Source organism: Chaetura pelagica, unplaced genomic scaffold, assembly GCF_000747805.2.
Source record: "Chaetura pelagica isolate M959 unplaced genomic scaffold, ChaPel_1.0 scaffold713, whole genome shotgun sequence".
NCBI lineage: Eukaryota > Metazoa > Chordata > Aves > Apodiformes > Apodidae > Chaetura > Chaetura pelagica.
The window spans coordinates 497,093-514,742 of NW_009952819.1; the positions used below are offsets into that span (position 1 = coordinate 497,093).

The following is a 17,650-nucleotide window of genomic DNA, read 5'->3' on the forward strand; positions in this document are numbered from 1 at the left end:
CAGGACAGTCCAGTGGGTAAAACACAGGTCAGAGAGGCAAGTGCTCCCTGCCCTGCTTGGGCAAGTCTTTTATCCCTGCAGTTCTGCCAAATGTCACATCAGGGAATTTCTTGTGTCTCAGAGGTTTGGTTCATGCTGCAGAGCTTAATGGATTTATGGAGCTATGTGCAAGGTTTAGTGGAGAGACCTGTCAAGTGGAACAGGATCTGTTGCTGTTTGAAGCAGTTAAGGGGAAGATGTTCAGAAGTGGTTCTATTCAGTGATAGTTACTAGTTAACAAGTTATTAACATAACTGGCTCGGAGTTTTTGGTCAAAAAAGAAAGGGACTAAAAAGCCAAGCAAGAAAGATGAACTATCAGCATGTTGGGGGAGCTTGCAGAGTGATGAGGGATCTGGAGAAGGGAAAAAGGCAGAGGGTTTTTGTTGCTTTTTGCACTAATAGACCCTGGGGGAGCACCTGTCAGTGCAGACTGAAATCAAGAGACTGTCTTGTTCATAAGTATTAACATGCAGAGCTCATTGTAACTGGATAGTGCAGGAGATGAAAGATAAGCAGATTTTTTGGGGAAAAAAACCCCACACAAACCAAAGAAGTGGGAGACAGGTCCATTGCACTGGGCAGTGTTCAGATGCAAGGTCAGACTCAGCAGCTCGGGGCTACAACTAGTCAGCTGTTAGAGGGAGGGAGAGGATACTGGGCTAACTGGACACCCAGCTAGCTTGATCCAGGGCAGCTCTTTGTCCACTTGGGAAATGCTGAAAGTAAATTGTAAGCAGCAATGTCAGTGTCCCCAGTCTAGGCTTGCTCAGCCCCTCAGCAAAGAGGGAAGGATGGTTTCAGAGAAGCACGAGCTGCTGGTTCTGCAAGCTGGGAAGCAATCCAGGCTGTGTGCCCTGTGATCAGGCAGTGCTGCAAAGGTGACCCCTTCTAACACAAAGAGCAGCAGCTCTGGTGGCAACTGCTTCCCAGCTTGCTCTGTGAGAAGGTGTCTGCAGAGATGGTGGTGCTTGTTAGTCTTCCATTGTTGGCCCAAGAAGGAGGGTGTTGGCTGTGGAGGTATCTCCTGGAGCTGTTCATCTCTCTTTTGTACCTGATTTGGGGTATTAAGTGTCCTTTCTGGAAGGACCACTGGAGAAGCTTTTCTCTCTGGTCTGTATCTTCAAATGGAAACCCATCTGTTTAAATACAGGTTTGGTTTTAAACCATTTAAATCAGAGTGGCAGTTGTACAGAATTGTATTATAGACCAAAGGAAGTTTCTTCCTGAAGCTGCAGGGTATCTCTGGGCTGTGTTGTCCTTCTCTGAAATGGATGCAAAGGGCTGAAATCACTTTTGTTACATCAATGCAGACATTTGACTGTTGTGGTTTGGGTTCAAGCACAGCAGGCAACGTGCTGTGTTCATCTTTGCTATGGGAGTTCTGATCATGTTCGTGTGGATCTGCTCTACTAAAGAGAAAATACATCTCAGATTAAAGATATTTAGACTGATTTGCTATTCTCAGTCAGTGGTGCAGATGAGCTATGGAGCAGTGCTGCTACTCATGTCTGTTCAGAATAGAGCTCAGTCAAAAGGAAAGCTGAGCAATGTGAAGTGGAGAGTCCTGAGCAGAGACATTAATATCTCTTTGCATGTTACAAACTGCCTCTTCTGGAGAGTTGGTGGAGTGAAGAAGAGTCTTAAGGTTGGTGTAACTGATGGTTTGTTGAGCAAAGCACAGTCATGGAGGGCTGCTGCACTGTCAAGTGAGATGAAATCCATAGTTTGACAAGAACAGCTTGGAGGAGGAGGGATGGCAGGGAGATGGAAAACAGGAAGTAAGTACCAAGCTGTTCAGGAAGCTGAGGATGAGGGGGAAAAACTTCACAGAAGACGTGGAGCTGGAGGGCAGAGGCACGAAAAGGAGGGTTTGCACTTCAGAGTTTACACAGGTTGCAGCACGATCGGGTAGGATCCAGAGAGGTTAGTGCTGAAGTTGTAGTAGCCAAAGCAAGACCTACCTAGGGCCTGGGATGGTATTTCTGAATGTTAGGAATGAGTCTGTATAAATAAATAAGCTAAAATGTTCCCTGTGGGCTCGAGCGATGCCCTCGCAGGAGGATTCTTGTGGGTTTACTTGTTGAGACTACATGGCCTGTAATTACACTCTCTTTTTTGAAGGGGACGTGTCATTGCATTGGTTAGAGGGGTAGAAATTATCTTCAGCACTTCTTCCCCTTTTAGACTGCAAGAAATGTGTAATTGTAGGTTTGAGCCAGGACTTTTTATTCCCCAAAGTCTCCCGCGTCCCCACAACGCAGGGGTAGTGAGTCAGTCCTTCGCTTGTTCCAGCAGATGGTGCAGACTATTCAGGGACAGAGGCTCCCAGAAGGATTCTGCTCCTTCCTTTGAGGGAAGGCAGACCTCCCCAGTGAGGAACACACTGCCAAGAGGATGGACCTTGTGCTCTGCAACTGCTGCTGCACAGAAACAAAGCCCCAGCCTTGTACCCTGAAGCTGAGGGAGTTCAGAAGCACAATCTACTATGGACAGTGGTTGTTTGGACAGGAATAGTTGCAGCCTGGCAGGCTCTGGGGAGTCAGACTAACATTTCCATGTGGTGGAATGGCTTGGTTGGGTCCCAAGAATCTTTCATAGTAGAGTTTTCCAGACATGCACTGGTACCTCAGCACAAGGATCCCTGGGGCTGGGCCCATCTCGGACAGAAGTGAAGCTGTCACAGGACTTTGCCTTTTGCCAAAACAGAACAGAAGCTGCAACATTCAGCTACAGGCCACAAAATCTGCCTCTCCCTCCCCTAGAAGCTGTCCCAGCCATCCCTGGTGTTGTGCTGTGAAACCAGGAGGATCCTAGTAGAAGAGTAAATTGCAGGCAGAGATGCCAGATCAGTGTCCCAGCAGATGCCAGCAGTGGTCAGGTTTTGCCCAGCAGAAAGGTTGAGGACTGTCACACCCCTGCTTATCCCTGCAGTGCTGACAGGCAAAAGCCCCTCCTGTCCCTGTGCCACTGGGCTCTGCCCTAACCTCAGGAATTCTGCCCATGCCACAGAGCCAGCTCTGCCCTCCTGAGTGTTCCCTGCATGCTCTGCAGGTGAGATTCCCAAAACTTACTGGACTCCATCCTTGGACAGTCTTTACAGATTCACTTTACAGCCTCAGTTGTCTTCTTTGCTGAGGTGGAGCAAAGAGCAGATCCTTTGCAAGAACCTCTCCTATCTTTCCATTTGTCATGCCCAGACCTTTTTCCTCCCAATCTTTGCAGCTATTCAAGTGTCCTGTCTGTTTCCTCTCTCCATTGGGTCTTCCAATGCAACACCTTAAGCAAATGTCTCCTGCTTTACTCTTTATTATTCTGCCAACATAAACATTACTAAAAAACACTTTATAAAATATGTCTCAAAATGCAGCACTACCCAAGGACCTAGAGTTTCCTGGCCAAAGGGGTGGAGGTGAAGATCCAAAGGGGTTTCCCACTGCAGACCCTCCCACATCAGATCCCAACAGTCAAAGGGTGGGAAAAGGGAATCTTTGAGCCTGTGCCTCGAAATGGCTGTTACACATCCTAGAGAAGACAACTGTTACTAGTCCAGTTGATCTAGAGGTCATTTTTCTAGGTGGCTACAGATGGTTTTCAGAGGAAGATTTTGAGGGACAAGTGTTCCCAGGAACTGCAGAAGGAAGAGCCATATTAATATCTCTGGCTGTTGTCCAAGCTGCCAGATGCTAATGATGATTCCAGGCTATGGGGGACTCTGATAGGAGCTTAATAAAGACTCTAATAAGAGCCTAGGGACAAGGAAGTCTCCCTTCTAGGACTGAGAGCCCTGGAAGGGAAATTCAGGCAGAGCAAGTTTGTCAGGTTCAACAGAGGGGAATCCCAGCCTGGAGAAGCTCATCAAGGCTGGAATGGGCTACCCCAGAGCTGGTCTCTAGGGATCTGTAAAGGAAAACAGGAAGGGATTGCCTCCTGTGGCCTTGGAGGGAGGTCTCTGAGGACGAGAGGCCTCTCAGCTGGTCCCAAGGGTCAGGCAGCAGTCCCAGAAGACTCAGGCTCTGCCCCTCTTACTTGGGCATGGGCTGCTCCCTGACACCTGGTGCTTCACGCCAGTCCTGTGGCTCTTTGATCTGGGGAGCAGCATTGGGGTTTGGATTCTGGACACTGCCTATGAAAAGTGGGATGCCTGATTCATCTTCAAAGATGAGGAAGAGGAAGGGCCGGTCAAGGCTGAAGGCAGAGACCGAGCGGGACAGCGCGACGCTGGTGGTGCCAGATGCTTCCACCCCGTCTTCCTGAAGCTGCAGGGTGGACTGGTGCTGGATACTGGATACAGAGAGAGGCTCATCTGTGATCTTTTGAAGGTTTGGGTTCATGAACAGCTCCTGGAGGCCTGCAGAGAAATGAGGGTCAGTTACCCTGTCCCAGTTGGTGCCACCAGCTCAGATTTCCCTGAAAGCTGCCTGAAGAAAGCCACTCCCTCCTCTGCTGCTACGTGTGTTGCCCACCAGAGGCCCAAAAAACTGGCAGAAACAGAAGCTGCAGTCCAGCCAGGCTCCCCACTTCCCAGCATGAAGAGCTGAGGGTGCCAAAACCAGAACAGTTTTCCTGTGCTTTGTCCACCTCTTTCAGAGTGGAAGTGGAAGAACTTAGGTGCTTCCTTGAAAAGCAGCAAGTCTGAAGGCTCTTTCTGGCTAGGCTGGAAACACTTTTTACAGAGATTTTTTAAAGCAATTCTGCAAAACAAAGTGAACTCTTAATCTGCTCTAGATGCAGTAGATGGTGTTTCAGTTCAGAAAGCTCTCACTTCCAGATTTAGTGATCTGCATCCTCTGTGGGCAATTTCAGCGTCCTGGGCACTACGTTAAAGTAAGAGAAAAAGGTTGATGCATGGGAGGAAGTTGGTCTTGGCTAGAAATAGGAATAGGAAGAACTCATAAAGATGGTGAGGAGCTGTGAATGCTGCCTTCTCTGTAGTATCATCTTGGAGCAAAACATTTGGTGCTAGGCAAGCAAAGAGTAAGAAGGAGGAGAGGAATGAGAGTTGAAGGAGTTTGGGTGTTATCTGCAGCAAACTGTGAGGCACAGCTTTAGAAACATGATGGCAGCTTCTAGTGTCAGTGAACAGATGCCTTGTAGATGGATCAGCTTCACTTACACTGTGCAAATCCTGTTAGAGGCCTTACCCATTCGACTGAGAACCTTGTTGAGTTCCAGCTCATATTCCAGTTTTATTTTGGGCATCTTCACTGTGGTGGGTACCTCCCTGGGGAAAAGCCTGCAGAGCTGTTGATAAGGGAAGTTCTCCAGCACATGAGAGGTATTCCAACCATACTGGTTTGGTACAAGGACCACAAAACTCATGTTGCTCTTAAAGGGAAACTTGGCCACCTGGAAATAAAACCAACCAGAAGAATTTCAGGAAGAGGAAGGAAGACCCAGAAAGCGAGGTCTTTAATTTCATCTTTTTCTAATTGGTCTACAGAGCCAGTCTAGCTATGGGATGAAAACAGCCAGGTGGGGAGGAGGGATCTGACTTGTCCAGAGGAGAAGGTTTGTTGGAATATCAGCATTAGGTGTTAGTATTAACCCACTGGCCAGTAAAGCTTGAACACATGGCAGAGGGGAAGGCCACGTGCACAGACATGGGCTGTAGCTCTGTCAGTACATTGTCTGAGGGAATTCCTTCCCTTATTGCCTCATTTCTCTTTAACTCAGGGGTTTAAAACTCTTCTTAATTCCCACTTAGTGAGATTATTTTTCTTTGCAGTTTTCCCTAGAGATTGAGAATGAAGATCCAACATTCTTGCTAGAAGCAAAGACCAAAGATGCTTGTTACATTTTTGTGTGATATGCCCGTTAAGAGGCATTTGGGTTTTGCCAAGAACACTTCCAGGCAGTAAAATACCAGAGCAAGAGGAAGTTCCAGTTAAACCTTGTAGTGCTCCTAATAAAGCCCTACCTGGATGTCCTGGGACTCCAGAGTAAACCAGCTCAGGGGGTACTGCTGGGCTTTCATCATCTCAACTGGGACCACAAACTCGTTGTCGAGGTGGAATACATCTGGCCCAGTGAAACTGGCATCAAACTTAGTCCTCCAGAACCCTGTCAAAACACAAGTTTAGAAATCAACCAAGTTAAATGTGGGTAGGAAAACAGAAACTGTCTAGCTGACCCTCCTCCTGTCACCAGTTTTCCACTTCACCAGGGTAGTAGAAATACAACAAAGAGAAGGCAGTACCAAGGCTGTGGAGCCCTAGTAGCAGGCAGCTCTTTATCTTCCAAAGAGGGACTATGGAACAACAAAAAGAGTGAGGATTAACCCTCCTGCCTCAGCGTGGGAGGTGACTGAAGGCTATGGAGATAAAAGTGATAGATGTTTGCACTTTGAAAAATGAGTGTTGCCTTTGTACTGCTTAGGGTAAAACAGCACTGCAAGACCAAGCTAAAACATTTGCAGATTTACACTGGAAGGAAGTGTTTGGTCTGTGTTTCGATGCACAAGCCCCAGGGAATCAGAAGAAGATGTGCCTGGTCACTGTGCTGTAGTCAGGAAGAAATCCCCAGAAGCTGCCCCCGAGCTCTGTGGTTGGGGTGCAGTGGGTGCCAGGGGACCTGGTGAGGTGCTGCTCTCTGTGATCCTAAACCAGGAGGCAAAAATACTGCAGGGCCCACCTGCTGCATTCTGGCTCTGCTCTCAAGTAGCATTTTTGGCACATGTGAAGTGGTTGGGACTCGGTGGAAAGAAATCCAAGCAGGAGGAATGGCAGATGTACAAGAACAAGCAGACTGGCAGGAAGCAAGGAGAGGAGCTGCCACCAGCCACAGTGCTTGCAGAGAGCTAGTAGGTTTCTAAGTATTCCTCTGGAAAAGTAAGGCCTGTGGAGCTCACCATGGAAATGGACTGCATTGAGCAAGAGCATCACTGTGTCTTCAGGGAGTTGCTGGAGGAAGGTGGGTATTTGCCCATTAGTTGCTTCCTTTACCCACTTGTTTATGGCTGCGAGGTCATCCTCACTGATCCCAGAAAGGGCCATGGGCTTTGCCCCGTAGAATTTCTCTGAATCCTCCAGGAACTTCTCTTTCACCTCAAATCCTGATGATGGAGGGAAGAAAATCCACATGAAGCCATCAGGCATTGGGAACATTTGCTCAGTGGCTCAGCCAGTGGCGTGGCCCTGCCCAGGGGGACTGCCTGGGCAGCAGAGATGTCTCCCAGGGTGCTTCCAGCACTGCTTGTCACCCAGAGCTGCACCCCACACCCAGAGGGACCCCCCCTTGGCAGCTCCCACCTTTCTGCAGGTACAGCCGTGCTGCAAGGCTGAGCGGGGACTCCGTGAGCTTCCTGCGGAGGGTGCCCAGCCTGTGGTGGAGACAGGGCACCCACTCCAAGTGTGTCACCTCCAGCAAGTGCTTCTCTGTCTGATTTGCTGCTCCTAAAACAGGCAAAGTCACATCCCTGTCAGTTCACCTGCCTCCTGTTGGGAACACCCTGTGCCTTACAGAGGGGGCTGGAGGAACCCGAGAGGAGGAGCCTCCATGGGGCAGCCTCAGCTGCAGCCCTACCAAACTGAAGCTGCAGGAGTAAGATTAAGTGGCAGGTGCTGAGTTTAATCTTTGCACTTTGCACATGGGTTGCCAGTGCCTCCAGGAGGGGTACAGGGAAGGGCAGGAGCCAGGAACTGCTGGTTTTGTGACTGAGACCTTACCCAGTGCCAGGTGGGACAAGGCGAGGGCGATGCTGAGGGGGGACAGGATCATGTTGGTTCTGTTGGACTCCAGCTGGACCTCTCTCAGGAGATCAATGCTGAATCTCATCAAACCATCTGCTAGCCTCTGGCTCTTCTTCCAAGTCATCTCACAGGTTTTCCCTTCAGCCTCTCCTTCCTCCTCAGAAGAGGCAACCTCCTCAGATGGTTGCTGCTGAGGACAGCCCACAGCCCCAGCTAGGACTTCATCCTCTGAGCTCCAGCTGTTCCTCGTGCCTGACAGTGTGTTGGTGGAAGGTGACATGAGCCCATCAATCTCCTGGAAGGGCTCATAGGTAAGGCCTCTGGCAGAGCAGACTGGACAATTCCAGCAGTTTTCACATCCTGGGAAGAAACGAGAAGGATGGCACTGGGAAAGCAGGAGCACAGCACTCCCTTCTCTCAAGGGTTCTACTGCACACCCAAATGGGCTGAGAAAACTCTCTTGACTTCTTTACTTTGGTGAAGTATTCACTTCAGTTTGCCTCTTAACCTTGATGTTGAAAGCACCCCAGTGAGTTTGGAAAACAGAAGGTCTTGTATCCTGGGAAAAGGACCAAGCGAGCATCTTGCAGTGGTTCCTCCTCTACTTGCTCTCAGGGCCTGCCCAGGCAAACGAGCCCAACAGCCCAGCTTTGAGGGCAGGAAGCTGCTCAGCACATGTCCTGTGCCCTCCCTGTTACAGATCCATCATCCCCAGCCAGGGTTTCCCCCCTCCTCTCCCACCTCCCAGCGCTGCTGCTCAGCGCCCCCGCTGCTGGCACAGCCCTGCTCCTTTTTGGCTCAGATTCTTTCTCCAGGCATCTGTGACACTTCTTGACTTGCCTGTCCTGTTCCATCCCTCTTCTCTCCAGATTTCCCTATTTCCCATCTTTCTCAGACTGCCACTGCTGTCCTCACATGTGCCTGGTCTCAAGCACATGCTTTTTTCCTCGGATCTCTCTGTTCCCACCCGCATCCAGGTGGTGCAGGAGAGCTGCTCTGCCAGAGCCAGGCTCCATGGGTGCCATCAGCTGTGGGGCTTTCTCCCTGTCACCCTCAGAGCTAATTGTTTTCTTCATCTTCCCTTACCAATCAGAAATTAAATAACCCACCTGCCAGTCCCTGCCCATACCAGCTACTGGTGTTTACTCCATGTGTTCCCCAGTTACCTGGGCTGGAGCTTCCAGTGAGAAGGAGCAGTGTGGAGAGGGAAGCCTGGACCTTCTCATTGCTCTGGCACTAGATTGCACCACCTGGACTCATCCTAGCTCAGGACAAACTGGAAAACCATTGCAAATGCCACAGTCCCCTTGGGTGGAACCATTCCTAGCTCACCTTCAGCTTCCCATCTTTGTCTAAGAAGAGACGCTTTTGCTCCATGGCTTGTGCTGAAAAAAACTGTAGGGGAGGGAAAAAAAACCAACAGCAAAGAAACAAAGTCAGGTCCCAGATAATTTCCTCCGAATTCCCAGAATGAGCCTTCTCTGCTCCAGGTCAGAGCCTGGCACCAGCCTGGCTGTAGCAGTCCCTGTGGGGCTTCAGCAGGGGCAGGGCTTGAGGACACAGACCCAGAGGCCATGGGGTCCACCCAGGGAGGTGGAAATGAGCCCGAGCTGGGAGCCTGAACCCCCTGGGTTTGTCTAGAAAGGGAGCAGGTCTGAAGGGTTCAAAATAGTGGATCCTCCAGAGAGTGAGCAGTGTGGTTTTGCAATCTCAGATCTGACAGGGATCCAGATTTAAAACGGGAGGAAAAAAACCTGTTATTGAACAACCTCATGTTAACCCCTGAAGGTTGTGGTCACAGTTGAAGCCAAGTTTCCACAGATTCTCTACAGAAACCCTCTTAGATAATGAGAGTATATAAGCTGGGAAAGAGATTAGAAATCTTGCTGCACTGGGCATGGATTAACCCTGTAGCAGAGCAGCACTGTCCTCCTCCAATCTGCTTCCCAGGGCTTCTCACCCAGAAGCATCAGGGGGTATTTGCCCCATGGTCTGGTGCAGGAGAGCCACCTTGCTGCCCTTTGCTGTCTGGGGAGGGGACTGTGCCCACACCACAGAGATGTCCACACCATGGCTGGAGTGAAGAGACTTACCCTGAGGTGACTGTGCAGAGCAGGCAGGCAGAGCAGCAGCAGGCCCCAGAGGAACACCATGGTGCTGGAACAGAAGGACCAGCCGAGAGAGAAGTTCTTTCCAGCTGCCTGGCAGCAGCAAAGCTGAGCCTTTTCAGGTCTGCAGGGAGACAATTATCAACCTGGCCAAACAGGTTGGTACAGGAGCTTGCAGAAAGCACTGGGGAGATGAACAATGCTGCAAAGAAACAACACAGGACTCCTAGGTCCCAGCCAAGGCAGGGGAATCAGAGAGGACCAGGGACCCAGGCTGGAGCAGAGCTGTAACCACAGCCAGGCTTCCCCACAACCCTCCCCAGCTTAGAGCCTGCCTCTCTGACCCCATTGCCCTCGTTTCTCTGGATTGCAAATGGTATTTCCCTAATCAGTCCTGCACACACTGTGCCTCTGGAAGAAAACAAGAGCCTCTGCTGCTCCTTCCCCCTGCAAAGCACCAAGGTCCAGGCACAGCATCCTCAGCTGTGCCCTGGGCAGGAGGGATACTGACCTGCCTCAGGAGCTCCAGGCACTCAGCAAATGCTCTTTGGGAGGGACCTTGCAGGTAGAAAATACCAGAGCAGTTTCTCAGCATGTGTCCTGGAACAGAGAGTCCTTCCCTTCCCAGCACTCGCCTTCCCTGCTTTCTGGCAAAGCCAGCTTCTCCTACCCCCACACTCCAGTTCCCATATGGGACAGTGGGAGCAGGGGCTTCCAGGGCCATGGATGAAACCCCACCCATTCCCTGGCCACCCATCACCCAGTCACTTTTCCTTTACAAACAGTCCTCACAGTATCTGCTGCTTACCATAATGCCTTGGAGCCAGGCCCAGCCCTCAGCACAGCTGCCCTACACTGAACTCCTAGGGCTGCTTTCTACTCTCCAGGCTTTCACCCAGAACTTCTGGGCTGCCACCCCAGATGCCAAGTGGAAGCAGCAAAACTTGAGGCCATTTCATCCCCCCTCATCCCAAATCCTGCAGCCACATACAGCCCTGAACACCCCTTTCCTCCCTGCTGGTACCTGTCATTTAACCCACTGCCAACCTCACCCCCTTTTTCCCAGAGAGACACTGTTGCCTGCTGGAGGAGCCCCCACTGACTGTCAAATCCTTGTTTGTGACTCACCTGAGGTTGTTGGTGTCCACCTTGGAGCTGGCACTCCCTTTAGCCTGGCTGGTAGCTCCGTATGGGGCAAACACAGCCTGTGGTCCAGCCCACCCCTCCAGTGACCTTCAGCACAGCCCATTCCAGAATCTGGCAGGCAAATATTGACCTACAGCACCAGCCTGGTCATCTGTTTGGGAGCTAAGAGGGAACATGTGGTGCTCTGGGCTGCTGTTAACACCAAGTTTACCAGCTCCAAAACTCCCATTGGCTCCCAGCTCCCCTTGGAGCTGATTGCCCTTTCTAGTGGCTTCTTCTAGTGAAAGTGTAGGGCTTGGTGTCCATTGCCACAGGGCGTGTGCTGATTCTTCACTTTTCTTTGTAGAAACCCCCAGATGTTTGCTCTCTGTATCCCAGCTGCTCCTGCTGCAGCAGCCACAAGGCAGGGGTCTGGCAGGTGATGGTGCCCAAGGCCCTGTGGCTGTACTGGAGTGGGAAGCAGGGATGCAAAGAGCAGCTGGTCCCTCCCCTGGGGCACAGCAGGCACTGGAGCTGTGCTGGGGGGGCTGGCCCTGGTGCCAGGCTCCCAGCAGGCACACACCTCAGTGAGGAGGAGGCTCTGGGTGGGCAGTGCTCCAGCAGTCCCCTCCCGAGTCATTCTGTGCAGGATGCAGAAGGAATGGTGATCCTTCCTGGCTCTGCCCACGTCCTCAGTGTGAGACAAGCCACCACGGAGCAGTGGGGGAACACTGAGCAGAGTGCAGCACTTCCACCATCATTCCTTGCAGCAGCTTTTTGTTCCCAAACTCGTTCCATACACTGGGAAGGAGTGGAAAGGAGAGCTCTGCAACCAGAGAGTACCTTGGGACACGCTGCTGCAGCATGGGGAGCTGCTTCCCCTTGGAAAGCAGATCCAAGTCCCCGTGCAGCACAGCCCCACCTTCCATCCAGGGCAGCTTCACAGCATCCCCCTCCAGCTCACCCAGGAACCCCAGGGGTGCTCAAGGCAGACCCCCCAGCCCTGCACCACACCCTCCAGCACAGAGCCTCCCTGCACACCCGGCTCTGCAGCTCTGTCAAAGAGTTTATTAGAAGTCAGTATTTACATCTATTGCAAAGGGTTAGTAGGCAACACGGGACCGAGAGCTCCCCTTGGCCAGGGGAGATAGCACGGGCCAAGCCCAGGGCAGCCTTCCCAGCTGCAGGTGGCTCGGATGGACCCGGAGCTGGGTGAACACCCACTGCCCTCCCAGGACAACCCCCAGCAGGCTCCTCCTCTGCCCAAGATAAGAGCTTCCCGCTCTGAGTAGGCTGATGGATGGGAACAGGGCTGCAATAGAAGTGAGGCAACTGCTCCTACTGCTGGGTCAAAGAGCATTCTCCTCACCTCTGGGGTGGGAATGGTGCTATCCTAAAGGGAAGGTCAGAAGGAGACTGTGTTGGATCATCCCCCTTGGGCTCTCACCCTACAAGGGCAGGAGGGGACAAAACTGAGCATCTTTTTGCTGTCCTGGAGTCCCCAGGAGTGTGACCAGCACTAAGGAGTGTGGAGAGGAGGAGGACTTCTTGGGAAAGGCTGCCAGTGTGTGGCACACAGGGCATTCCTCACCCCTTGGATTATCATGGGACACAGCACTGCTGGGGCAGGAAGCAGCAACTGCCCATCCCTGCCCTACTGATCTAGAAGCCAAAATCTTCATCTAGTTCTGGCCTCCCTGGAGGGCCCCTTTCCCAACCCAAACTGTCCCTCTGCACAGCCCATTCCCAAATGAACTAGCAGAGCAGATGGGGTTCATGCCTTGGCAGATTTCCATTCCCATCTTTGCCCTGGAGCAGGTCAGGTTGCAGAAGTGCTCTAGCTAACCTCTCCTCCTCCCAAACAGGCTCTAACTCAGCCAGCAGAAACTCCAGTGAACAGAGTATACCCTCTGGGCCTTGAACACACCATAGGAGGAGGAGATGCCCAGCACCACACAGCTCCAGAGCCAGCAGTTCCCAGGCCCAGCTCATGCTACCCTAGTAAGACTGTTCAGTGGTTCAGGAGTGGAAGAGAAGGGTCAGTGCAGGAATGGCAGTAGCTATACTATTGTTTTCTTGTCAAGTGGCACCTCTTACCCCTTAACTGAAGGAGGGAGGATACCCGTGGTCCATGTTACTCTGGAGAGCAGCTCACAGTCCCCTGGGGATCAGGCACACACGGTACAGAAAGCTCCAGGCCTCTCTGCAGGGGTGACAGTGACCTACAACACCCAGTATCTCTCCCAGCAGCAGTGGAGGTTTCTCACTTATGGCTTCTTTTTTTTTCTTCTTTTTAAAGATGCAGAAAGAGGTTAGAGATGCTTTACCAAGTGCTCACTAAGGACTGCACCTGCCCCCCTGCATCCATCCTCTGCTCAGACAGCTCTGGCTCTGCCCCCCCCCAGCCTCCTGCTGCCCTGCAGCTCCCCCAGCAGCTCCCACAGGGGCTACGCCAGCAGGCGGATGACACCGTTGTCTGAGCCCAGCAGGAGGTGGCATTTGGTGGGCAGCACTGCCAGGCTGGTCAGTGTACCCCGGAAATTCTCTGAGCTCAGCTTGGTGGTGCTGAGGGGCAGGGCTGAGGACTCCAGCATGGAGTAGACACCAATCTTGTTGGCCACTGTGCCAGCGACCACCTCGTTGCCATAGAGGTCGAAGGCGTGGATGGGCTCAGAGGCAGATTTGTAGTGGTGCAAAGGCTTCTGCTCCAGTTCCTTCCAGACAGTCAGGGAATGATCAGAAGAGGAGCTGATGAGCACGTTGCCCTCTGCAGCCTGCAGGAGAGGAGAGGCCAGTGAACCACCCCTGCTGCAGTAAAAACTCCCAGTCCCACCCTGCAAATGAGGTTAGCAGGTAGCTGCCAATATTCCAACAGTCCCAGCACTATCCCTCAGGACAGTCCCAGCCATTTCCAAGCAGCTGATGGTACTGAGCAGTATTAACAAGGCTTCCAGGTGGACACTGCAAGTGACAGGACTCTCTAGTAGCTGGAAACCTCCTCTAGTGCTACCCAAGTATCCAAGAGATGGGCTGTGCTTCCTCTCAGTGACATCCTGGTAACTAATTTATAATCTGTTACTACTGCAGTGGGTATATCATCATGTGGTCTCCTTCTCTATCAAACCACCTGCCAAATTATTTTCCTTCTCAGGAAAAGGAACTGGGAGGCTGTCTCACAGTAGCAAACACTGCTGAGGGTAGAAGTCTGGAGCTGCTTATTAGCAGAGCTAGTGAGAGGGTAAACAACCCACTGCACTGAACTTTGTTTAACCTGCACTGGGATTGAGGACACTGGAGCCCCAGAGCTGCTCCCCAAGGGTGGGTAAATATGGACAAGAGTTACTCATTAAAGCCACACTCTTCCAGGAGAGCTGAGAGCCCTGAAGAGAAAGCAGCACATTTGCTTCTTCACAAGAGACGTGTCTCCTCCCTGGCCAAGGGACCAGCCACCTGCAACACCAACCATGTCTTCTTCTGGTTGGTCTTCTCCCTACTGGCAGGGACTGACACCTGGGGGGCTGATCTCCATTTTGCACAGGCTAGACCAAGACCAGCCACCTGCAACACCAACCATGGGGCAGGGGAGCTTGAACAGCCTTGTGGGGAGACAGCCAGGGATGGAGGATCACCCAGGGGATGGAGCAGACAAGCTCTGCCAACCCAGAAGATGCTCCACACAGCCTCAGAGGATGGATGAGGCCCGAAAAAGCAGCCCCCTCACCCTGCTCCCAGCTGGACCTCTCACCTTGATCTGCAGGATGTCACCTTCGTGGGCAGGCCAGCCCCGCATGATAAGTCCAGTCCTGGTGTCCAGCAGCACAATGAACCCGGAGGAGAAGCCGGCGACGACGCTGCGCCCGGCGGGGCTGACGGCCAAGCAGCGGATCAGCCCGGCGCTCAGCCCGCCCGCCAGGCGGAACTCGTGCTGCAACACAGACAGCCCGGCTGCTGCAGGGCCAGGGAACAGGGCCCAGCTGCCCTTCCTGGACGCAGCAGCACCTCAGGGCCATCCCACCATCACACACATGGATGGAGGAAGGAGACTCCCTACCTGTAGTCCTGGCTTCCTGTGGTCGATGAACCGCAGCACCGAGTCGGCGCTGGCCACGGAGATGCTGTGGTAGGGAGGTGGCATGGTGGCCACAGCTGTGATGGGGACTTTGCTGTCTAATTCATCAAAAGTCCGGAGAAGTTTGCCTGTGAAAACATGAGGGAGAGGTTACAGCAGGAGATGTGCAGAGCATCTCTCCAGTTCTGCTCTGGTTTCTAACAGGAGCCAGCAAAACCCAGTGCAGCCACTCCAGTCCTTAAGGACTGGACCAGTGGCCTCCAGCCAGCCCTCAGCCTTCCCCTTCCTACCTGTGAACTGGTCCCAGATGTGGACAGTCCCATCACAGCTCACCACATGCTGTGATGCCTCCAGCTGGTCCACGTAGAAAACAGATTTCTTGTGCTCCGCGTAGGTGAAGCGCGGGGGCACCTCGCTGGTGCCGTCCCCGTAGTTGTACAAGGGCCACAGGCGGACGGTTTTGTCCTTGCTGCCACTGAGGAAGAAGTCCTCACTGCTGAGTGGGGCCACGCACTTGATGGCCCCTGAATGCCCCGAGAAGCTCTGCAGCTTGATCTGGTGGAAGTGGAAGCGGGGGTCGTGCTGGCTCACCCCGATCTCGTACTGCCAATAGGCCAGCCAGTTCCCACAGAGCATGTGGGTGCTGCGGGGCAGGTCGTGCTTCAGGGCGTTCTCCTCGTGGGCTGAGCTGGGGATGGAGCCATCAGGGCCAGCACTGAGGTGCAGCAAGCCCAGACCCTCGCGCTGCGTGTCCACAGGGACCTGGATGCGGTTCCCTACCAGCACACTCCCGAAAGTACCGGAGTGACTGTCCTCCTGGTGGCTGGGGAAGGGCTCGGTCCCTCGTGTGTCTTGGTCTGAGCCCACCACACTGGGTGCCTGCTCCAGGCTAACCACCTGCAGGCTCTTGGGGTTGACGTTCTCCAGGTAGAGGCTGGCCAGCTTCTCAACCAGCGAGTGGTTGGGCACAACCGTCCGGATAACATCACCTGAAGGGAGAGAACGTGGCTTCCAGGGAAGGAATTTCCCCATCATCACCGCCCACCACTGGCAACAGGAGATGGGTTAGCACAGGGCTGTGAACACAATGTCACCCTTATGCTGCTCCCAGCCAAAGCAACCTGAAGCCCAGGGCAGTGGTGGAGCCCCCATCCCTGGAGGTATTTAAAAGGCACGTACATGTGGTGCTGAGGGACATGGGGCAGTGGTGGCCTTGGCAGGGCTGCAGCAACGGTTGAACTTGATGATCTTAAAGGTCTTTTCTAACCAAAACAATTCCATGATTCTAAGCCTGGTGGGCTCCCAAGCAGACCAATCCACCATGTGGAAGCTGTGGTTTCCCCCAGCAGCCCTAGACCCTCTAGACCCTCCCGAGTTCAGGTCCAGCACCTGTGCACACAACACAGAGCTCTCTTACAATTCCTAGCAGATGGTGGCCAAGCCATACCTAGCAAGCAGGAGAAGGGGATGTAGGTGGTGTAGGCCATCTCAGGGCTAAACACCTTCTGTAACTCTGCCAGCACAGTTGGATCCAGGGCCAGCAGCTTCCCATCTGAAAGGGGCACCTCCATCACTGGCACCTCACAGCTGCTCAGAGACTCTGCTGTCAGCCCCTGCCCAGGAGAAAACAAGATACCAAGATCAGACACTCTCATCACGTCATTAATTACACAAACACAGCCTGGGCTGGGCACTGCTGACACCAGCACTGGTGAATGCAGGTATGCCCACCACCCTCCTGTGGCTGGGTACTGGGGGATGGCAGGAGGACCTCTCCCATGGCACTGACCTGGTCCTGCAGCTCCTGCAGCAGTGAGAAGGCCCCAAAGAAGTTCCTCACTGTGTCACTCAAATGCTGCTGCACCATCTCCTGCCCAATGCGCAGGCAGATCAGGGCAATGAGGCTGATTGTCTTCACACACAGGACAGTCCGGGCCTGGGCACCGCTGGGGAAGCTGCAGGGACATCCATGACCAGCCTGCCCTCCACATGCCCCTTTCCCCTCTTCTGCTTCATGCTTCCCATCTTGTCTGTGTCCTGAGCAGGACAACCTCTACACACCAGCACGAGGAGGTGCACACCAGGGCAGGAGCAGCCCCACAAACCCACGGAGGCCCTGACAGAACCACTTCCACCCCCCCAGCCCGGAGCAGTGCCCATCCTGGCTGGTGACACGGCAGGTTGCAGCGCTCACCCGACGGCCGGCGAAGTGAGGAAGCCCAGCACTGGGAGCAGAACCTCCTGGCTGATCTTGGGGAGGATGTCCATCAGCGTGGTGTCTGAGAGACACACCACGATCTTCTGAGTCAGCGTGACAGCAGCCAGGAGCCCGGCCTCCTTCCGGCTGTTCAGCCGCCCCCCGCCGGCCCCGCCGCTGGGGGCAACCTGCAAAGGGACCCCCCCGTCACTGCCAGGGCCACCACCCCCACAGCAGGACACACCAAGGGGTCACCCGAGCTCAGCCTCCAAACCCACAGGCCCTGGGAGAGGAACCTGAGCACTGGGGCTCAACAGCAACTCGTGTCTTGCACTCGAGGGATGAGCTGAAAGCTGAAGGAGCTGTCGGCACAGGGCCTGGAGAGAAGGGGACACCACAGCCCCAGAGCTCACTGTCCTCCT

General features: G+C 53.3%; 2 protein-coding genes across 2 annotated transcripts in view; both read right to left on the bottom strand.

The window, feature by feature from the left end:
* Positions 1 to 4,063: 4,063 nt before the first annotated feature.
* On the bottom strand, positions 4,064 to 9,882 carry SERPINF2 (serpin peptidase inhibitor, clade F (alpha-2 antiplasmin, pigment epithelium derived factor), member 2). Its single transcript, XM_009995133.1, is given in 9 exon segments — positions 4,064 to 4,389; positions 5,183 to 5,387; positions 5,959 to 6,101; positions 6,889 to 7,092; positions 7,289 to 7,432; positions 7,706 to 8,038; positions 8,041 to 8,089; positions 9,062 to 9,124; positions 9,823 to 9,882. Coding segments are annotated over 9 exon segments (1,527 nt in total).
* Positions 9,883 to 13,409: 3,527 nt separating this feature from the next.
* WDR81 (WD repeat domain 81) overlaps positions 13,410 to 17,650 on the bottom strand; it is a gene marked incomplete at its 5' end in the record, with an annotated part of 9,807 nt that continues 5,566 nt past the window's right edge. The window contains 7 exons of the mRNA XM_009995134.1: positions 13,410 to 13,736; positions 14,708 to 14,887; positions 15,014 to 15,159; positions 15,322 to 16,020; positions 16,479 to 16,644; positions 16,821 to 16,986; positions 17,226 to 17,416. Coding sequence (XP_009993436.1) covers positions 13,410 to 13,736; positions 14,708 to 14,887; positions 15,014 to 15,159; positions 15,322 to 16,020; positions 16,479 to 16,644; positions 16,821 to 16,986; positions 17,226 to 17,416 — 1,875 coding nt within the window. The remainder of the gene's footprint in view (positions 13,737 to 14,707; positions 14,888 to 15,013; positions 15,160 to 15,321; positions 16,021 to 16,478; positions 16,645 to 16,820; positions 16,987 to 17,225; positions 17,417 to 17,650) is intronic.